This window comes from Rosa rugosa, chromosome 5, assembly GCF_958449725.1.
Source record: "Rosa rugosa chromosome 5, drRosRugo1.1, whole genome shotgun sequence".
Classification (NCBI taxonomy): Eukaryota; Viridiplantae; Streptophyta; class Magnoliopsida; order Rosales; family Rosaceae; genus Rosa; species Rosa rugosa.
The window spans coordinates 32,206,564-32,229,732 of NC_084824.1; the positions used below are offsets into that span (position 1 = coordinate 32,206,564).

General features: G+C 37.5%; 2 protein-coding genes across 2 annotated transcripts; one reads left to right on the forward strand and one right to left on the reverse strand.

Moving 5' to 3' along the window:
- The first annotated feature begins 14,316 nt into the window (after positions 1-14,316).
- On the forward strand, positions 14,317-17,695 carry LOC133710419 (vesicle transport protein GOT1-like). The gene is made up of 8 exons (XM_062136486.1): positions 14,317-14,475; positions 14,616-14,672; positions 14,785-14,831; positions 15,390-15,481; positions 15,600-15,680; positions 15,767-15,864; positions 15,948-16,029; positions 17,393-17,695. The coding sequence occupies exons 3-8, from the start codon at positions 14,801-14,803 to the stop codon at positions 17,429-17,431; spliced, it is 423 nt and encodes a 140-aa protein (XP_061992470.1). The 5' UTR covers positions 14,317-14,475; positions 14,616-14,672; positions 14,785-14,800; the 3' UTR covers positions 17,432-17,695.
- Positions 17,696-18,210: 515 nt separating this feature from the next.
- Positions 18,211-20,765, reverse strand: LOC133710418 (uncharacterized). Its single transcript, XM_062136485.1, has 4 exons — positions 20,540-20,765; positions 20,385-20,458; positions 19,532-19,676; positions 18,211-19,003 (listed from the first exon to the last, which is right to left on the reverse strand). The coding sequence occupies exons 1-4, from the start codon at positions 20,654-20,656 to the stop codon at positions 18,473-18,475; spliced, it is 867 nt and encodes a 288-aa protein (XP_061992469.1). The 5' UTR covers positions 20,657-20,765; the 3' UTR covers positions 18,211-18,472.
- Between the last annotated feature and the right edge of the window lie 2,404 nt (positions 20,766-23,169).

Below are 23,169 nucleotides of genomic sequence, written 5' to 3' on the forward strand. Positions count from 1 at the left end.
GTAATTGTATTGTTACATATAATGTTATAAGCTTTTTTTCATCCTATAAATATTTTACTCTTAATGATGATTAACACATTAAGCTTCATTAACTATTTCCCCAACACAAGCAGTATAGAAAGTCCCAATTAAAATCTCTAGCATCAAGTTAAAAATCACCATATCAAATTCATGCAATGTTTTCTTGTTGATAAGTATATAGCAAGCCCACCCAATAAATCTTTCTATTATATACTTAACAAAAAATAGGCAAAAAATGATGGCATGCCAATTATCTTGTTAAGAGTAACAGCTAAACTCTGAAGCCATTGGTTGAACACATCGTCAGTCTGTGTCAACCAATAAGCAATAATAAGCCAATGTCACCCACAAAAGACATGTGAATATTATAGAGAGAGAGAGAGAGAACCTTCACGTCACTCTTCTCAACCTCAAGACATATATATGAGCAATACTTCTTTTCTTCTAAGTTGTGATTTAAAATCACCTCGAGAAGCTTTGTTCAAGTTCTTTCTGAGTCTATGACCCTCACCTTTAAGCAAATCGATAGGAAAAACAAAATAAATGATAGTTGATTTCAACATTAAAACTAAACGAATTAGGCAGCAGGAGAGAAACATACCAAACGAGCTGAATATGCAATCACACAATCTGGCAACCCACCAAGCAAACAATTTCCTGAACCAGCCTTTCGCAAATGAAGACAATCATTCTCAAATACTGAATTTAACTAGCAAGCTTCCAGCATTAGATGATGATGAGCCAGAATTCCATGACAATCCTTTAGCACCTGATGAATAGACAAGAATACGTGGATAAAAATTAGAATGAGAAATATAAAGGAGACAGTTTACTACTAAATCTTCACACTAGTTGCACCAGCCATCTTTGGGCACCAATATAACGAGGTTAAAAGAAAAGATTGGTTCCTCTAACAGGTGCAGGTTTGATTTTCTTTTACCTCCAGGAGTGCTTCTTCGCCTATCAAATTCAGGTAACTATTAGGTCCATAATTACCTAATAATTATTCCCCTAATCTTGCACTTTTGCTTAACCTTTGCTTTTATTTATACATATCTGTTATGTTTTTCTTATCATGATAGGAAATAATGGAGAAGCTTGGAAATGCACGAAAAATGTCAACTTTAGCACATTTTCTTATTCCAGCTGGGAGAAACCGAGCTAGACAAGAAAGGAGGAGAGGCAGCCTGACCAAATGAACTCCAAATGAGCCAAAATTTTACAAAGATATTTTAGACATCCTGATGATCATTTCTTATGAAGAGTATAAGAGCCGGTTCGGAGTGGAAGACTTTCAAAAGATCAGTGAAATTTTCTGCACTAGAAGATGAAAACTGTAAAACCCGACCTGTACGGATTCCAGCAGCTTTTTCAGGCAAACCACAGTGAAGTAAGCTCTGAAATTTTACCAGGATGATCCGCACTCATGGAAGAACATTTGGCATGAAGAAAGTGAAGGCCAATTCAAAAGCCTTGGTGAAAATTTAAATTGAAAGAGGAAAATTCGACAAAGGTACACAAAAGGACGAAAGGGGTCGACACCGGTTAATGCCGGATTCCGGCTAAGTTGGCCAGCCAAGAGCATGTGTGGAGGACAAGGAAGGGCTGTTCAATAGCCTTAGAGACTTTAGGTAGGAATTAAGATATGGTGTAGGTTGTTTTGAAATTCAAAATTTGAAAGATGACAAGTGGTCCCTCCTTCTACATCTTACACATTTGTTTCTCATTTATTGTCTTGTTCACTTGCAATGACCCTCGTACCCTTACTTTATCTCCTCCATCAAAATATCTATGGGCTTTTAAGTCATTTTTATGTGGATTTAAAAGCCAATTCAAAAGCCTTGGTGAAAATTTAAATTGAAAGAGGAAAATTCGACAAAGGTACACAAAAGGATGAAAGGGGTCGACACCGGTTAACGCCGAATTCCGGCTAAGTTGGCCAGCCAAGAGCATGTGTGGAGGACAAGGAAGGGCTGTTCAATAGCCTTAGAGACTTTAGGTAGGAAGATATGGTGTGAGTTGTTTTGAAATTCAAAATTTGAAAGATGACAAGTGGTCCCTCCTTCTACATCTTACACATTTGGTTCTCATTTATTGTCTTGTTCCCTTGCAATGACCCTCGTACCCTTACTTTATCTCCTCCATCAAAATATCTATGGGCTTTTAAGTCATTTTTATGTGGATTTAAAGACTATATCCACATTTTATGCTTACACATTTGTCCATTACATCCAACCCTTCATTTTCTTTGATCTCCACCCTCCATTCATCACTTTTGGCCTATATAAAGAACCCCTCCTCACTTTGGATGTCTTTCTTGTCTTCCTTCATCCATTTCATCTCCTTTATCTCTCCATTTCCTCTCCATTTTCCTTAGTTCTTCATCTTATAGTTCATAGTTTTTAGCTTTGTGTAGAGAAAGGTGTATAGCTTCTTGGATTTGGTTCTAAAACCGAAGAGTCTATACATCTTTGATCAATAACAACTTTTATTTTCATACATTCAAGCCTTTGTTCTTCATAGTTTTTAAGATTTTTGTGAATTTGTATGGCAATTTGGATTTGAAAAAACTGAAATTTCCATACTTCGAAACATCTCTCACTAGTTTTGCATCAAGGGGAGCCAAATAGAGTTCTTGAGGTTTTGGTTTGGTATCAAAAGTACCAAACCAATAGGTAACCAACCACTTTCTCCACTCTTCCTCTCTTTTACTTGATGGTTACTATGTTTATGGCTTTGACGTGTAATTATGGATTGTGAGTAGAATAAATTTGTGGCTAGGCCTTAGCCTTAGCCAAACTCATGTATAAAACAGTGTGATGCCATGATTTTTTTTTATGAATATGCATGTTTTGAATCCTTTAGCTACTTTACTTTAATGCTTTCTTACATGTGTTTTTGGATTTGTCTCTAGAAGCATGTTGTAGGAATTAATGAAATCGGAAACTTAAGCTTGACAATCTTTTGTAATTGAGAAGCATGTGTAGCTAATAGGATGGTGGTCTAGCTAGCTTATTCTTATAGGAAGAAATAGATTGCTTGGATTCCTTACCTTAAAATTAATGCTTGTTGCCATGATTTTAAGAGTCAAAAGGCCTTAGGCTTTAGGCATCAAGGCCGCTTTATGTTTTAACGAATGTAAATGGGACAAAGGTTGTGTAATCTAGCTTTGCTTTCGCGACATAGTTAGGTTGCATGATTACTTGGTATCTTGGTTTCTCTAGCGAAAACCGAGAGGGAATTTATCAAAGCATGTTGTTATTTGAAAATGGATTACATAATATGTATGAGGGGGGCTAGGGGCAAAGGCTAAACTCCTATTTATCTCATTGATCAAAGTCTCTATTTTATTTTTATTTGCTTACTTTCTTTTTGTGCACTTTTATTTTGTTTGCGTAAAAATTAAAATCAACCAAGCCGTTCACTACCACAATTGCAAATACCATCCTCATGATCTTTAGCTTCCAAAGGGCTAAGGTTGTGAACTTGTAAAAAGGTAGACATCATATGTTTTTTCTAGGTTTCTTTTCACGGTGATCTAGCTAGTTAGGGTAGAGTTACTCAATCCCTTAGGTACAACACTCTCACTTTCCCTTTACTAAAACTTGACCTCCTATACTTGGTAGTGGAGCACATCATTCATAAATTGCATACATTTTCATACTCAAGGATGTCCCCAACAAGTTTTTGGTGTCATTGCCGGGGATTAAGATAAAACTCAAGCCCTATTAGGTTGTTGTGGGACTAGGGAACCTTTTTTTTTTTTTTAGTTTATCTTTATTTTCTTTTTATTTGGTAATTTTTGTGTGGTATTTTAATTTTTGAAATCGCTACAAGTACTTTGGGTAAGTAAATTTGTAAATTATGGTAAGAAAAGACTAAATTGAGCATATTGCAATTAGTAAGATAGTATTGCATATTTGCTATTTGCTTATTACTTGTGCAATTTCACCTTTAGTTATTTAAAATTTCTATAAAGTTCTTTGATTTATTTCTTTTAAATTGGAATTTGATTAAAGCTTGTAGTTTTTAAGTAAATAGGATTTGGATTTCACCTTTGTAACGTCGAGTTTATTCACCCTTCACAACTAGGCTCATCCGATTAGATACGATGTCTAGGTAAGGTTTGAATGAGAGAAATGTATTCAAGTGAGCTTCGGCTCCACCAAAATTTCTTCCTACTCTTACCTGGTCGTATTTCACGAGGAGTTACCGAACAGTTGAGTGTTAGACAACACCCAAATTTGGATTCCTCTTCCCTTTTGCTTTTCTACTTACAAATTCTAATTTGAGTTCTAATTTTCTAGAAATTATTAAAGTTCTAAGTTGAGGCACAATGGACCTTGTTAATGTCCTTAAACTTAAATCCGGATTGGCAGACTCCAAAATGAAGAAAACATAAACCAAGATGAAGCTTGAGAGTTGAGAAGAAGTCAAGAGCTTGGGTTGATGTGTTCAAAGCCAAAGTGTGAGGTACCTTTGGTTCTATATGCATGGAGCTTAATGGATGACAAGAACTTGGCCTTATTTGGTTATCACCTATTTGCATTATGGAACTAAATGGAGGATCTTCAAATAGATTGCGCTTTCTAATATCTCACTTTATCTTTCCTAGCATGAATTGTGTGTTTATATATTTATGTGTTTATATGTTGTGGCTTTGAGAGTTTTGGACAGTTATTTCACCCTTGGTCAATGGATAAGACACAAAATATTTAGGTTTTATTGAAAGGATTATCTAAAGTTCAAGTATGAGATGGCTACCCTTTCTTTCTTGTCATGTAGTTAGTTTAGTTATTTTGAATGCTAGTTGCGGTCCTTAATGATGCATGCTCCCCAAAACATTGATAGGATCTTAATAGTTTCATACCACATTAAGGACTATATGATGTTTTTAGTGTGAGGTGCTTGTTAAGCCAATGTGTTAATTAGTTTGTATTGACTAGCATGTTGTAGTTAGTATGTTTTCTTATTCTTTGCATTTATTTCACCATCATTCATTGCACATTGAGGACAATGTGTGGTTCAAGTTTGTGATGTGAGGCTAAGGAATTCCTTATCCTTTTATTTTCTTGCTCCTTATTGAAAAATTCATACAAATTGAAAATTTTTGAAAAATACAGAAATATTTTGGCTTGTTTGTGTGTGTTCTTAAAATGAAAAAATCTCCGATGATGAGACCGAACTTATGTCCAACTGGATTGATTGATTTTGAGCATGTTTAGCGATTGAAGATCAATGCTTATTTAATAAATGGATTTGGTGTTTTGTGCTCAAACTGATGTAAAGTCATATTGCCTATGTCATTCTAGATACAATCATGTGGGAAAGATGATAACTAAATTTGTTGAAACTATTTATACTTATTATATGTGAGCTTTTGAGCCGAAAGTGCATGCATAGTCAAAATGCACTAGTTCTTTCATTGAGTGATCAATTCATTGTGTATGTAATCTAGAGCTTACTCCAAATATTTTGAAACTTTATATCAAAAGCATGAGTTGTTATTGGGGAAAACCAAGACATTAGGAATCCACCAAAGCCAAATAGCTTTTGTCCTTAAAATAAAAATCCATTAGTTAGCCAGTTTGAGCATAAAAAATGTGTTAGCCTTTTTATTGATGTTACATAAAAAATAGGACAAGTCACGGCTTGGGCAAGTCACGTCTTGGGCATCACGGCTTAGGCAAGTCACGTCTTGCAAGTTGCCGATAACTTGAGCGGCAAGTCACGATTAATATTGTCATTATTCCTGTAATTATCACAACTTATGGCTACAATAATTGTCATACTCAATGTGGCAATTGTTACCGCACTTACTGTTTTAAAAATTGCCGCAATTACTGCTACATTCATTTCCACATTTGTATTTGTCTAAATTGTAGGGCACAAATATTTGACCACTCCCACATATAGTCAGTAAGAAAAGACACCTGCATCTTCCGCTTTACAATCTCTTCATCCGATACAAAGATGTAGTCATGAATTACTTCATATTTTCTCTTCTGAGGAAGAACCAAGCTTGATTTGGTCATGCGAGCATCCCGATCTTCTGGCATGGGAACTCATCCAAGATCATAACAATACTGCTATAGAGAAGAGAAGAACAATGTAGTTTTTTCCAAGAAAACCAATGTCTTGGAGATTGAGAAGAGCAAGAAAGCAAACTGCACTAAAGGCTACATATGCAATACTAAGAATCAGATAGTCGGGCCACTACTTTTTCCGCCATTTTTTATGTTAGAAGTTATTATGAGAAACTCAAGTTAAAATAGAACTCCACACTCACAGTGTTGCAAAACTAATTTTTATATATTTATAATTACCGACTAATTCGTGTTTCGTAATTCAAGGAGAGGTATGTTGTTAATTCAATGGAGGTTTTTTTTTTTGAAAATTAATACTAAATAGAGATTAGTTGGTGGCACCAACCTGCAAACAAATGTTAAAATTGATGTTACATAAAAAATAGGACAAGTCACGGCTTGGGCAAGTCACGGCTTAGGCAAGTCACATCTTGCAAGTTGCCGATAACTTGAGCGGCATGTCACGATTAATATCGTCATTATTCCTGTAATTATCACAACTTATGGCTACAATAATTGTCATACTCAATGTTGAAATTGTTACCGCACTTACTATTTTAAAAATTGCCGCAATTACTGCTACATTCATTTCCACATTTGTATTTGTCTAAATTGTAGGGCACAAATATTTGACCGCTCCCACACATAGTCAGTAGGAAAAGACACCTGCATCTTCCGCTTTACAATCTCTTCATCCGATACAAAGACGTAGTCATGAATTACTTCATATTTTCTCTTCTGAGAAAGAACCAAGCTTGATTTGGTCATGCGAGCATCCCGATCTTCTGGCATGGGAACTCATCCAAGATCATAACAATACTGCTATAGAGAAGAGAAGAACAATGTAGTTTATTCCAAGAAAACCAATGTCTTGGAGATTGAGAAGAACAAGAAAGCAAACTGCACTAAAGGCTACATATGCAATACTGAGAATCAGATAGTCGGGCCCCTACTTTTTCCGCCATTTTTTATGTTAGAAGTTATTATGAGAAACTCAAGTTTAAATAGAACTCCACACTCACAGTGTTGCAAAACTAATTTTTATATATTTATAATTACTGACTAATTCGTGTTTCGTAATTCGAGGAGAGGTATGTTGTTAATTCAATGGAGGTTTTTTTTTTTGAAAATTAATACTAAATAGAGATTAGTTGGTGGCACCAACCTGCAAACAAATGTTAAAATTGATGTTACATAAAAAATAGGACAAGTCACGGCTTGGGCAAGTCACGGCTTGGGCAAGTCACGTCTTGCAAATTGCCGATAACTTGAGCGGCATGTCACGATTAATATCGTCATTATTCCTGTAATTATCACAACTTATGGCTACAATAATTGTCATACTCAATGTTGAAATTGTTACCGCACTTACTATTTTAAAAATTGCCGCAATTACTGCTACATTCATTTCCACATTTGTATTTGTCTAAATTGTAGGGCACAAATATTTGACCGCTCCCACACATAGTCAGTAGGAAAAGACACCTGCATCTTCCGCTTTACAATCTCTTCATCCGATACAAAGACGTAGTCATGAATTACTTCATATTTTCTCTTCTGAGGAAGAACCAAGCTTGATTTGGTCATGCGAGCATCCCGATCTTCTGGCATGGGAACTCATCCAAGATCATAACAATACTGCTATAATGAAGAAAAGAACAATGTAGTTTTTTTCCAAGAGAACCAATACCTTGGAGATTGAGAAGAACAAGAAAGCAAACTGCACTAAATGCTACATAGGCAATACTGAGAATCAGATAGTCGGGCCCCTACTTTTTCCGCCATTTTTTATGTTAGAAGTTATTATGAGAAACTCAAGTTTAAATAGAACTCCACACTCACAGTGTTGCAAAACTAATTTTTATATATTTATAATTACTGACTAATTCGTGTTTCGTAATTCGAGGAGAGGTATGTTGTTAATTCAATGGAGGTTTTTTTTTTTTTACAATTAATACTAAATGGAGATTAGTTGGTGGCATAAACCTGCAAACAAATGTTAAAATTGATGTTACATAAAAAATAGGACAAGTCACGTCTTGGACATCACGGCTTGGGCAAGTCACGTCTTGCAAATTGCCGATAACTTGAGCGACAAGTCACGATTAATATTGTCATTATTCCTGTAATTATCACAACTTATGGCTACAATAATTGTCATACTCAATGTTGCAATTGTTACCGCACTTACTGTTTTAAAAACTGCCGCAATTATTGCTACATTCATTTCCACATTTGTATTTGTCTAAATTGTAGGGCACAAATATTTGACCACTCCCACACATAGTCAGTAGGAAAAGACACCTGCATCTTCCGCTTTACAATCTCTTCATCTGATACAAAGACGTAGTCATGAATTACTTCATATTTTTTCTTCTGAGGAATAACCAAGCTTGATTTGGTCATGCGAGCATCCCGATCTTCTGACATGGGAACTCATCCAAGATCATAACAATACTGCTATAGAGAAGAGAAGAACAATGTAGTTTCTTCCAAGAGAACCAATGTCTTGGAGATTGAGAAGAGCAAGAAAGCAAACTGCACTAAATGCTACATAGGTAATACTGAGAATCAGATAGTCGGGCCCCTACTTTTTCCGCCATTTTTCATTTTAGAAGTTATTTTGAGAAACTCAAGTTTAAATAGAACTCCACACTCACAGTGTTGCAAAACTAATTTTTATATATTTATAATTACCGACTAATTCGTGTGTTGAGATACCATGAGTCTTGTATGACTGTCTTAATTGAGATTTTAGATATGGTAACTTGTGTAGAAATATCTGTGTAATGATCGATGACATCAGTGTGATGAATCTTTGTGATGATTGTCATGTAAAGCTTATGTAGGAATATCTGTGTAATGAATTGATGACATCAGTGTGATGAATCTTTGTGATGATTGTTATCTGTGTGATGATCAGTACGATGATGGCTATCTGTGTGATGACTGGCAAAATCTGTGTGATGATCAGTTGGATGATTGCTATCTGTGTGATGACCAACGAAATCTGTGTGATGATCAGTACGATGATGGTTATCCATGTGATGATCAGTGTAATGACTGCTCTGTAGAGGAGTTGAATTGTTATTAAGTTAACAACGATCGAAAGGACTGCTGGGATGGTCGAAGCTACCTATAAATGTCCGAGTATGGGGTTGTGATGATTTCGATGACTGGAATTATTTGTTTTAATGTAACCTCCTGAACTAAAACTATACACAGGGGTTACCATGAATTATTTCACTTTGTTTTGAATTATGATTGCCTTGTTTTCTTCTTGGATTTATCTGTTGATGGTTTGATTTATCTTAAAGGCCATAGTGGTGACGAATTGTACTCTAGAAGGTGATTCATTGATTTTCACCTTTGATGTCATGTTGATGACAAAGGATTCTAGTGGAGAGGGAATAAGTGTGATTTTGGAATTCACCGTAGTGCGTTAGAATGGTATCAAACATTGCTTGAGAAAGTCTTGTTTGACTGGAATTTCTGTAATTGGATGCTAGGTTGAGAATCTGAGCATGAGGTTTTAGTCACGAATTGACTTATGTAAGCATGATATGGAAGGATATGAAATTGATGGTTGTAGGTGTGAGTTATGTGCGTATCGTTGTTTAGGTTGAGGTGACTTAAGATTGTATTCTGCTTTGTAGTTTTGAGTTTACTCATACAAGCTTTCATAAGCTTACCGGGTTTGTTGTGTGGCAACCCGGTGCACTATTCGATGGTGTAGGGGTTAATCCTGCAGGTCAGGGTAATCGTGGCTGAAGCTGAGGTTGCGTGCTGGCAGCATTACAGTAGGAAGCCAATTTTGTGACTTTACCATTGTTAAGACTTCCGCTTGTAGTAAGCTCTGAGGAACATTTACTTATTATTTTGTTGTGGCAATTTAATTTGTAAACTTACGTAATATATGACTCTGTGGCGCGGGTCTGTATTGACATAGGCTATGTTTGGTATGGCTGGGCTTTTCAGAAAAGCTGGCTTCTGCTTATTTCTGAGAATAAGTGGCTGAAAAGCAAAGATGGTGAGTGTTTGGTAAACTGGCTTTTTATAAGAGCTGTCAGTGACAGAAGCAGTGGCAAAGTGTTTGGTAAATCAAACTGGCTTGTGCTTTTTGTTTGTGGAATGACCAAATTGGACATGAGAAATTATTTTGCCTTAATTGTTTAGTAATACAATGAGTACTTCTTGTTATTATTTTTCATCTTTATTACGTCCTTATTAATTTTTGTTAATGTCTGCAAGTCATACAAGTTTTCCACTATATTCTCCATCAAATGATATGATATTACTGATACCACAATTTTTTCTTCTTCTTGTTTTTGTATTTTTTTTGCTTGAATATCAGTAAAAACTTTGCAATTGACAAACTGAGGCAAACCTTGTTTCAGCAGAACTTACATTACATTAACTCATATATACACATTTTACATCATATGAAGCATAACCAAGTAGTGATATTGATGCAACTTCATCCACAACCATGTAAGGGCGGTAACTTGTGTCACACATGTAAGGGTGGCACTCCTTCTCAAAAGATGAACATATGAGGAGAACTGCATTGTGTGGATGGTCCAAACAAACGTGTATGTAATGCAGTTCCGATAATCACACAACTAAAAACTATCATTTGGCATCCAGGTAATTCCCTGCTGTTCTTCTCTTTCGAGGAAATCATATAAGAGTTTTAACAACAAAATTCGACTTAAACTATAGACAAATCTACATCGAACATTGACAGTTCATTACAGATTGGACCTCAATTGCGATACTCTAACAATTATTCACAGCTCAAACACAAATTGAGAAAATACCCGATAATCCTCAATGAGTTAATAAACAAACAAACACCCTTATCACCCAAAACCATGAACAATGAAGCAGCTGGGGATTATTGTTTTGAGCAATAGACAGAGAGAGAGAGAGAGAGCTGAGGAAGAAAGCACGTTTTGCCACTTTTCTCAAACTGCTTCAAGTCCCAAGTCCCATTGACCCATCTGGCGCGCGTCCTCAAACAAATTCACCACCTTCACCTCCTCAGCTGTCCTAGCTGACCCATTAGAGCTCTCGTTGTTCACCCATGAAGTCTGAAAAAAAATTTCAACCAAATCGTACGTTTTGTTGCCCAGAAATCAAACCCAAGTTTGAAAATCACACACATAATCTTGAAATAGAAATAAATACTAGAACCCAAACAGGTTTTTGAAATTTTATTCAACCAAGCTGAAAGAAAAATTGATTTCGGAGATCGAAAATCAAGAAACACAAACTAGCTTTTCCTTACCAGAATGCGTTCTGTAGGAAAGAGAGGATGAAGAAAAGCTGGCTTCCCGATCTGAAATTGGGGGAGGATGTGGGTTCAGGTCATGATGTGATGGTGTTTGGCTCGGTTGCTCTGTGCTTGGGGTTTTCGTGATCAGAGGCTGAGGCGGCGTCTTTGATGAGAGGGAAGCTTCGTCTGTGATGAGAGCCCGGCGGCGTCAGAGGGAGAGTGGAGATGGGATAGAGATGAAAATGTTGTGCGGCCTCTGATTGCATCTCGAAGGCTTGATGGCAATCTGTAATTGCCTAAACCAATGGAGGATAGAATCCGTCATTTTGAAACATTCATTTAGCTACAGTACCCTCCGCTACAGTAGCCTGCTGGCTTCTGGCTTCTGAAAGCTGGCCTCAGGCAGCTTCTGCTTTTTTAGAGAAGCTACAGTGGCTTTTCGAAGAAGCTGAGCATAAGTCAGCTAACCAAACACATAGTCCTCTTGTGCTTATAAGCAGGGGAGCTAAAAAGCCCCCCCAAACATAGCTATAGTGGGTTCAGGGCATCAGTATGTACTTGGTTTAAAAGGGAAAAAGTTTTCCAGGTATTTTGTATTGATGGCCGAACCATCACGCATGTATAATTATGGGATTATATATTGATTTTTATTTGTGTTAAATATCAGGGGCGTGACACTCGCCGCCTCGTCTGAAACTGAATCAACCAACCTCTCTCCCTAATCTCTTACTCAAAGAACTCAAACTAGAATTCCCTCTGCTGCTGCACCACCAAAACCACCTTCTCACCACCACCACTTGTTGCTGCACCACCTCCTACTCCATTTGTCACTACACCCAATCCGACCACCCTTACCCTCCACCACAACCATTCCCAGACCCACTTCTCCAAGCTACTGCCTCTCAACTCCTCATTTCTAATCCCCGAGATCCCTACCTTCACCACCACCAAAACTACCACAACCACCACCGAGCTTAACCAACAATCTCATTGCGATTATATATCAACAAATTCCAAGAACTACACCTGCATAATCAATCAAACCAACATATCCAACATATGGGTATTTCCAAGTTCATCAAAAACCAAATTCCACCTCAAATTAACCCCAATTCTTTCTTTGAAACCCAAAATTACCAGAAAACAATCAATCCGAAGCACTGAGATTGGGTTACCTATCCCAATCCTCAGCCTGTTTCAGCAAAATAGCAACCGCATCGCCGTCATCACCGTCAGACTCATACCCGCCATCACTGTCGGCCTTGTACCCGTCATCACCGTCGGATTCCGTAGTCTGGTTCATCTTCCATTTGGATCTAACTGGACCGAGGTCGTGGTCGTTGAAGCTCTGCCTCTGTGGCCAAACTCTGATCACGAGATCTACACCAGAGTCCGATTCTTTGAGAAGCCCAACAATGTGGTGTAGAGGTGGCGCACTTGCTCGGGAATGAGAACCAAAACATGAGGCAAAGATTGGGTTCTCCTCGTTTTTGGTCTCACAGAGTGGCTTTGTTTGTCTTCTTTAGCTTTGATGTTGGATTTGATGAGAGGAAGAAGAAGAGCTAGGATGATGAGGCCCGTGTTTGGGTAAAGGAACAAGAGGAAGAAGAGATTGCAACAAGAACAAAAAAGAAAAGAATTAAAAAAATTAGAAGGGGAGGCTAGGGTTATTTTCGACATTTTAACATCCACCATGCTTACGTGACGCTGAGTTGGCGTCTACTGATCTGCCACGTCAGCTAGTTAACGATGCATTTAGACGACGAGGACCTGTTAGACACAAAATTGTAACCTCAGGGACATTTAAGATTAAATTAGAAAAGCAGGGATTGAAACAAGGACGAAGGCATACTTCAGGGACTAAACAATATTTAGCTCTAAAATAAAATAAAACCACTGTCTCAAACACTGAAATCTTTGTTGAAGAATGAAACCTCCATAGATAAACATGAAATAAGAATAAAAGAAGATTTCAAACATGACATAAGAGGAATGGTACGAAGGTTAAAAAATGTAGGAGAAGCATACTAGGTGCTCTACAAGATCATATTAGAGACAAATCAATAGTCTTGTAGGCTAGGTCGCCAACAAGAATCCTAGTGGCTGCCTAGAGAGGGGATAGAGAGCATTCTAAGGTTGAGAATTTAGGAAAATTATTTTATACACCTATATTGCATATATGCATCACCTGTCAATCATCACCAAAAGAGTGAAATCGGTGGCTTTGGCTTCATCTCTACATCATCTATAACTTTCATAACTAGAGCCCAGTCCCAACATGAACAAGAAATGAGGAATTTACCTCAAAAGGTTTTCAGTCAAAACTTTCCAATTATGTTTTCTCCCTCCACAATCTGATTTGATGTGCATGGTTGGTGGCGTTAGAACCACAAGGAAGAGAGGAACGCAACCTAAGTGGTGACGGAGATCTAGGTAGTTGGAGGAGGAAGAGCCGGCTTGCAACCCGTTTCAGTTATCTCCTCTTCGATACACCGCTGTGGGAGGTTATGGAGGGTGGTGGAGTTTAGGCAACGACTAAACGTGACCATACGGTTTTTTGGGACCGTTCTATGACCGGATGTGGCGCAGAGACGAAGGAAAAACCGAGTCACTGTGAGTGCTTACACACTATAGGCGCATGAAATAGGTTTCCATTAATTAAAACATATTTAGAACTTGATATAGAAAAAAAAAAAAAAAAGTTGAAGAAGCATGGACTAGTTTTTATTTTTTTTATTTAATATTTAAGACATTGAGATCAATATATTATAAAAGTAGACCAAAAGCTAAACTCCTATTGGTAGACCAAAAGCTGAAGTGCTGAACTCCTATTGGCTAAACAACATCACCATCTTTTAAAAAAAAAAAAAAAAAAAAACATCATCATTAAATTGTTGCATTGACTTGAAATCCGAAGCGGCCAAAAATGGGGGGGATTATAAGCAAGAAAAAGCTCAATTACTCCTACTTTCGTATTAAGCTCTTCGTTTCCAGAATAACTGATTTTATTCGTGTTCATCACGCGCCCCCTCTCTCTTAACAAACCCATTTCCGCTCCAACCTCTCAGTCTGCTTCGCTCGCACTCACAGGTTCTCTCTCTCTCTCTCAACGCGACGATTTGGTAGCGGAGAAACCCTAGGAATAGATAAGAAGAAGATGAAAATTAGGGCTATTAGATTCACTATCTGCTCCTCTTAAGATAAGTTGATCGCAATCTCCTTCTTTACAGGTCCTCGCAAGATCCTCATCATCTAATCGAGTTTTGTGTTCTTCAGATTTCTCTAAGGTACTGTTGCCGCATGCGTCAAGTTCTTTAACGAATCCCTAATTTTCTTCGTTTTGATTCGTTTATTTGATCTGTGAATTCTTTTCTCATTTTCTGTGTTTATTGTTTGCAGTGAGTCGTCGGCAAAAATGGTTTCCTTCGAGATGAATGATCGGAAAAGTAAGACGAGTTTTATTACTAATCTTTGCTATTCTCATAGTTTCCCAATAGATTTGGATTCTTTAATTACTTTCTTGATTTAAGCTATATGCATCTTATTTATGTGAACTTGTTATAGGTAATATTGTTTATTGATTCAGTAAATCTGGCACTATAGTTGAGTCTAGTGTGACTGAAGTTGCTCTGCTTAGAATTTGGTTGTGGTTACTAGTATCGTAATTCATTAAAATCTGGCACTATAGTTGAGTGTAGTGTGACCGAAGCTGCTGTGCTTAGGAATTTGGTTCTGGTGACCGGTATTTATGCCTTTTTTCTGAGTTTGTGTGAATTGATGTGCGGTGGATTGCAACACGTGCGGTGAATTATTTCTAATACAAAAGAAGCTATTATAGGAACTTATTTTTCCAGTATGTTTTATACTGCATTGCTTGTCCTGCCTCTTCTTACTGGGGGTCAAATTTCATTGAGAAAGGTTGGATTGATTGCCAGTTGAGCTGTATTTGATGTATTTGAACTTTTGGTGTCACCTCTAATTCATGCAATTTTGAAATGAGACAGAGATCGGACTGGGATTGACAGGATTTGGCGTATTTTTCTCATTCCTGGGAATGGTTTTTTTCTTTGACAAGGGATTACTTGCAATGGGAAATGTGAGTGTATTTTACATCTACTCTTCTTGCTAAGTTATCTGCTTCCTGTGCATTTATGTTTTGTTTTATTTATTATTGGATACGATATGTGTTTTAACACTTCTTATTTTTTAATCAGATCCTCTTCTTCTCAGGGGTGACTTTAACAATTGGATTTAAGTCCACGCTGCAATTCTTCATGAAACGTCAAAATTTTAAGGTTTTTGATGTTCAACTTTTCACTGGATCTGTGTCCTTGTATTTCAACTTTCTTTTTTCACCTTTGCCTTTTCTTCTACTATACAGGGGTCAATTTCTTTTGGTGTTGGGTTCTTCTTTGTGCTCATAGGGTGGCCAATTGTGGGCATGATTTTGGAGGCATATGGTTTCGTTGTACTCTTCAGGTCTATATTGTTACTTTGACCCTTTTCATAGTGTTAATACTCCGGTTTAGATGTAAGTTGCTGATGGAAAGTATGTTGTGCAGTGGCTTCTGGCCAACATTGGCAGTTTTTCTGCAGAAGATTCCAATTCTGGGATGGGTGGTCCAACAGCCATATATTAGATCGGTATGTTCAGTTTGTTGATGTTTAGCTGTCAATTTAATCTTGTGCCTGCTTGACGTGTGCATTAGTGAGTGCCTTAGTGATTTACATCTACACTTGTCATATGAGTTGGTCTGGCCATTTTAATATACATAGAGACTTGAGTTTAAACAAAAAAGACAAAATGTTATAATCAGGAAAATGTTTTGAGTTGACAGGTAATGCAAACTTGAGACTTACTAAACTGGATACTATTGTAAAACAATTATATGACCATGATTATCTGCCTTCCCTTCCCTTCCCTTGCTACTGCTGCTGATTACATGGCGCGTGCACACACACAATGCCAACACAGATGTGTGTCTGTGAAGTTATGACTTATTTTTTTCCCTAATGGGATCTCCCTTGTAAAATCTGATGCCAGTTTTTATTTATTTTATTTCATGCTACTCTTCTTTTGTTAATGTAAGTTGTCCATAATCTTAATATGCTTTGGTGTTTGACTAGATGTTTGTTAAATTGAAGTTTCTGAGGAGCAAATCTGACAGTCTTTGGACCTTTTCTTATTTTTAACCCAAAAAAAGGGACTAGTTAGAGTATTAATTTTGGCTTCTAAAGTATTTGAATATGATGTATCTCTGAAATGGGTTTAGCTTTAGTTAGGTAATGGTCAGATTGGTGCTTCCATCCAATCAATTAGTGTTTGTTTGCTCTTATCAAACAAAAAAGTCAAAAACTAAAAGCAAAAACTAGTGGTTATTTGTATGGCCAATGATTTTGTTGTTACCTTGTTGTGGGCGTATCTTACAATTTGTTTCAAAACTCTTAGTTGCCTTGGTTGGGTTAGAACCCTATGTATATATCGTTAGGAGACATAATTTTTCAAGAAATTGTCAGTTTTGTCCAACTATCATGGAAGGAGGTGCCTAGAACCTTCATTTTGCCTGAAATGCTTTAACTTCCCTGATGTCTGGAGTCTCTACCATTGATGTCGCATTGCATTTTTAGTTTATGGTCCATGTCAAGGTGACTCAACATTTAAAAATATCTTAAAGAATGGACGACACACCTCTTTTATAAGTCAATGTCAAATAGACGTCTGGAAGACATCTTATTTGAAATTCTGAGATTTATTGTCAAGGGTTTTTACTTTTCACATTTTTGAAATGAAGAGTACTTGGTTACATACAAGAACCACGCCTTAATTAGTTTGGTAGCATTCACATTGCAGTATTTTTGTGAATCATGATGACAACTGCTCCAGGATAACTGGCTTGTGTTCATGTAGTTCTTGCATGATTGAGTAGAATGCAGGGTGTATCTCCTCTTTTTCTCCTTAAGCTTGTGTCATTCTGATGTAATCTCTTTTTCCATTTCATATGTGCAGTTCTTTGACCGATACCGTGGTCGACGGGTGCCTGTGTAGCCAGGAAACAGAGTGCCAAATCTGATGCAGGCGAACCTGTAATTTCTTGTAATATACGTTAGATGGATAAACATAATTCTTTTAAATTCAGCCCACAAATTGACTGTAGGAAATTACTGAGCTTTATCTTTTACAAAAAAGAAGTTAAAAAAGAAAAAAGAGGGATGAGCTTTATCTGTAGCTGTCTGTGTTAGTCTGATTCTTTTGTTCTTATTGCTAAATGCAAACTTCTGTTTCTTTTGAATACAGTGTTCAAATTGTCAAGTGTTCAGAGTAAATGAGAGTAATCAATAATCTTCAATGACATGTAGTTAGTTTTGGATACCTCTGGATTCAAAGAGGCAATGACAATTGTATTATGCTGAGTCAAATCACAAGCCGACACCAATGCAGCTCGTATGTTAAACTGCCTACTGTGTCTGCTTGGAAGAAAAGTAGAAGGTATCAAAGAGGTACTAAGGGCGTGCAAATCAAGCCTGCCTCAAACCAGACTGATGCAATCCTTCGTCGTTTGAGCAATATGCAAGTAAAACGGGTTCACAGATTCGGTTGAAGGAAGTGTTGGCGTTATTTCATACCCGATTCACACATTAGGTCGCATAATTCCATGTCCAAAGACGAGTGGCTTCATGTTAGCCAAGTCAAGGTTGAAATGTATTTCATATAAAAGTTGTCTTGTAATATCCTCATAGTTAAAAGTGAATCAGATAAATCCAATCCAGTTCAATTTCATAACAATAAATAAATGACCTGCAAATCGTTACTAAAAGATCAGCTCCTTACTTCAAAAACAAGTATATATAATATAAAGTATACAAGGAATGTGGCTTAAGCCTTTCTTAAAACACTGCTGACTAAAGAAATGGCTCACTTCATTACATACAGAACATCCAGAACTAATGCATTCCCTTCAGTTCTCATTCGTGAGTTGGAGGTGCGTCTTTCTTTCTGCAAGTTGCCTCGCCTTGGTGCATACAGAACATCTAGAGCTAATGCACTCCCTTGAGTTCCGAGTCGTAAGTTAAAGATGCGTCTTGCATATCATTTCAAATTCTTCAGCCTGGCGCTTGATCTTGTGGGTACAGATTTCGTGCTGGTCTGGTTTCTTCTGGAACACATTCCCTTCTTAGATTTCTGGCTGCCTTTTAAACATGTGTCTGTAGTCTTGTTTTTGTCATCATCAATCCGAACCTTCTTAGCCATGGTGGGTGTTTCATTTCGTCCAGATTTCACATTTTCAATTGGATGACTATCTTCCATGTTTGAGTTGATTTGCGGAGTGGTATCCCCAAGAACATTGTCCCCGGATGTTCTCAGTATATCACCGAATATGGTCTTCAATTGTTCAGAATCTCCAATACAAGACATTATAAAATCACGTGTAACTGTCGCTGGGACATCAGCTATAGAAAATGGTAACGGATTACTTTCACTGTCTTCTAAAAACATGTTGAACTTCTGAGACGATGAATTTCTGGCTGAGGCACTTTTGTCAGTAGAACCTTGAACCAATAAACCAGCTGCATGCTCCTCCCAGTCATATGGAAATCCAAGCAGATAGCGATTGTATACCTGTCAGATTAGCTGCCACAATCTTAACTTCATTTGGAAGTAGCTGTACAGCCATGACCTTATTTGAAACTAGTCAATACAGACACACACACACACGCACAGACCAATATACGTAAGTTTGAAATAAATCAATATTTATAGATGCAGTGAATTTGATTAAGACTGCATCAATTCACTTCATTCATACAGAGTGATGATTTTCGTTTTCATGTTTTCCATAAAGGAGGCATTGCAATTAGAACCTACTGATCCTAAGTCAATACACATAAGTTTGAAATAAATCAATATTTATAGATGCAGTGAATTTGATTAAGACTGTATCAATATCACTTCATTCATACAGAGTGATGATTTTTGTTTTCATGTTTTCCGTAAAGGAGGCATTGCAATTAGAACATACCGATCCTAAGTCAAAATGTATCTACTCTTGATATAGCATTTAATATCTTTTATTCCTTTACATTTAGGGTTCTGGGTTACTTGTCCTTCGTAAAGAGGTGAGAGAAGCATAAGTGAGGTATGACATACCTCAGGCGGAAAACCATTTTGACTTGTGCGGGAGATATTTAAAAAACCACAGAGTGTAACAATGATGCCATCTGTTGTCTCAAGAATTGTGGCAGTATGTCTCTTTGAAATTGCTGCCGAGCTAAAAGTTCTTATTGCAGGTCTCCTGTCACATAAAAAACAGGAAAGCTACAAACATGAAGAATTATCATCAACACATTTATCTAAAACAGAAATTATACAGATCTAATCAGTCAATAGTCATGCACAAGCCCAGTGCCAGAACTTTATAAAGGGTGGTAAAACTATCATAGGTGGATCAAGTAATAAACTGGTAGAAGAAACACAAACAGCCACAGCTTGCTGATATAGCTCTTTAATTACAGCTGGATATACAAGACACTTGTTAGCTACACTTTTATGATTCAAACTAGCTAGTTTTGAAATCAGAAATCAGAATGCTAGTTTCTTTCTCAAGTTAACGATCTCTCACGGCCCTCTTTCACAATAGGAACAGGAAAGAGGAACGATAAACTGGTTACGAAAAAAACACACAACAAAACAAAATTTAAGAGAAATGTTGTTTCGTAATAATGAATAGACCAAGAAACACAAACCCAAAAAATGCTAATTAAATAAAACCTGTAGTCAATTTTCAAAATATTCAACGCATCCTGGAAACAACTTGTCCATTTTTCTTTCAAATCTTTTGCTTTGATCAACAGGCTGAAGCAAAAGATTAATATAAAACCTGTAGAGGGTCCTATTTATTTAGTTACTTTGACTGAAATCCACTCTAAAAATCAGTAAACCTTCCTGGGTTTTGTTCTAAATTGCTGAAAATGCAGTAGATATTAAAGGTCAAAGGAATTACTGTGTTTTAGCCAAGCCTTCAACAGCCAAGCCCTTTCCTTGAGCCTTGACCAGCCACCAATCATCCAATAATACCTACAAAACAAAACAGACCCAATAAAAGTAAAAGCAATTGGGTAAAAATTCTGAAAAGAGAATCAGGGTTTAGGGGATTACCGATTTGACGGAGGCAGAGATGGTTTTGGGGGTAGAAAATGGGGTTTTGAGGATTCGGGTATTTGAATAAGGTTGGGGCGGCGTTGCAGAGGCCGACGTTCTTCTGGTGGACACCATCTATCTCCTAATGGCGGGAATTGTCACTGACTCAATCGCGCTCTTTTAACTTTTTGAGGACGGTTCAAACTTCAAAGTTGCAGAGTAATATGACATTGTCAAAAGATCCAAGAGAACATTTTCCAAATAATTTCCAATATCATTCGACTATCATATACCCCTACTTTATGCCACGTGTTTGCATGACATGTGCTTCATTTTAACAGACTACACTGATTGTGGTGGAAGAGTTCATACACTCATCATTTTATTTTGGGAAAAATTCACCAACGGTGTCTGGACACTTAGGAGACTTTCAGAATGATACGTGAACTTACAAAGTTATCAATGTGATACCTGGACTCATTTTTTCGTATCAATGTGATACCTACGACCAATTTCCGTCACGGAGCCGTTAAATTTTGCACGTGCAATGCACGTGAGTCACGGAAATTGGTTGTAGGTACGACGTTGATACGAAAAAATGAGTCCAGGTATCACATTAATAACTTTGTAAGTTCATGTATCATTATGAAAGTCCTCTAAGTGTCCAGACACCGTTGGTGAATTTTTCCCAATTTTGCACGTGCGATGCACGTGAGTCACTTAATGAAGACAAAATGACCGATTAAATTCTTTCTTATCTTTATTCTTCTCTCTTTCTTTCTTTCTTTCTTCTTCTTCTTTTCTTGTTTCTTCTTCCCCTGATTTGAATCATCAAGATTCAAATCATCTTGCTCGTCCGATTCCCACCGCCGATCGTCGATCAAACACCGCCGCTGCGTCTCAATCCACCTTCATGCACCACATATGTTTCTGGTTCCCCCAACTTCAAATCCTATAGCAAATTGAAATTGTGCACTGAGGCTTCACCGCTCACTCTGAGTTCATCCCCGCCGCCGCCGCCAATGACTTGACCACCACCACTCTCGTTCTCTCCTCCGACCCCCTTTTATACACCATTGATCAGAAACTCAGACCCCGCCAGCCCCCTACTCTCAAATCACAGCTCCAATCCCACCCCTTCAATCGACGACCTTGCTAGGCCGGTCGTATCCAAGCTGGTCCTGCATGTTGTAGAATTGAATGGCGGTGTGGACGACGAGCCAGATGCTGCGGTCCCTGGGGCCTTTGGTGGTGCAAACCTTGTTGTGGCGGTCCTTCCGGCCGGTGGCCCTTAGAATGTGGCCTTGAGCCTCTACGATTTCGCTAGCAGTGGAGGAAGAAGAAGTCCTTATCCCCAAACCCAATCGAGAAGCAGCGGAGGACGACGTTGTTGTTCAGTGGTGGAGGTTGTTGTGGCTCTCCCCCATTTTTCTTCCTGCATATTCGATGGTGGGTTCTCCGAAAGCGGTGGTGTTGGCAAGGAGAGAAGGAGAGAATAAAGAAACCAAAAAAGAAGAAGAATAAAGAAACCAAAAAAGAAGAAGAAGAAAGAAAGAAAGAAGAAGAATAAAGAAAGAAAGAAAAAAGGTAAAAAAAAAACTTTTGAGGGTAAAGCGGTCTTTTTGTCTTCATTAAGTGACTCACGTGCATCGCACGTGCAAAATTTAACGGCTTCGTGACAAAAATTGGTCCTAGGTACGACGTTGATACGAAAAAATGAGTCCAGGTATCACATTGATAACTTTGTAAGTTCAGGTATCATTCTGAAAGTCCCCTAAGTGTCCAGACACCATTGATGAATTTTTCCCTGCAAAATTTAACGGCTCCGTGACGGAAATTGGTCGTAGGTACGACGTTGATACGAAAAAATGAGTCCAGGTATCACATTGATAACTTTGTAAGTTCAGGTATCATTCTGAAAGTCCCCTAAGTGTCCAGACACCGTTGGTGAATTTTTCCCTTTTATTTTTTATTTTCATCAAAAGAAAATTCATTTAAATAAGCTGTTATTACACCACAATCACAGCACCTGACAAGGGATTACAACCAATGACAAACAACTCTAAACTCACACCACACATCCTCACTCTAAAGTCTAAAGAGAAGAGACTGACATGTCAATATATCCAACGACGAAGGCCGAATTGGACAACTGATCGATCTAAATTGACCAAAATAGGTAGCAATAACTAGGATAGGATCTGACCACAATAGATAACTATTGGGTGGGCCATCCCAGGATCTCCTGGAATCCTCAACACAGGTTGATAATGAAACGCACGACTTTAAGTTGGCAGAAGACTGAAATCTATTAATAACAAACCAGCTACCCAAATCCAACCACTCATCGGAATCTATGATAACAATCCTAACTTGAAAGAGTAAAGACTTATTTGAGATATGATCACAGAGCCAAATTTAACTTGATTATTTATTTATTTATTTATTTTATTTTATTTATTATTATTTTTTTTTTTAGGATTAAATGGGGCATTAAAGCCTAGAAAAAGGAAAGAAAATCTACCCTCACTCGACCAAAGCTGTTACAATAGTCCTAGGCCTCACCAGGCCATCCATAATTCCATATCATGCATCCATCAAAACTTGATTTACAAAGGGGGGATTTGTGTCCAGTCCGCACACTCCTA

Coding starts and splice junctions, on each gene's coding strand:
- LOC133710418 (XM_062136485.1), bottom strand. CDS start 20,656: ATGGTGTCCACCAGAAGAACGTCGGCCTCTGCAACGCCGCCCCAACCT. Junction 20,459..20,539: donor TCTCTGCCTCCGTCAAATCG/GTAATCCCCTAA, acceptor TTTGTTTTGTAG/GTATTATTGGATGATTGGTG. Junction 19,004..19,531: donor AAAATGGTTTTCCGCCTGAG/GTATGTCATACC, acceptor CTAATCTGACAG/GTATACAATCGCTATCTGCT.
- LOC133710419 (XM_062136486.1), top strand. CDS start 14,801: ATGGTTTCCTTCGAGATGAATGATCGGAAAA. Junction 14,832..15,389: donor CGAGATGAATGATCGGAAAA/GTAAGACGAGTT, acceptor GAAATGAGACAG/AGATCGGACTGGGATTGACA. Junction 15,482..15,599: donor GATTACTTGCAATGGGAAAT/GTGAGTGTATTT, acceptor TTTTTTAATCAG/ATCCTCTTCTTCTCAGGGGT.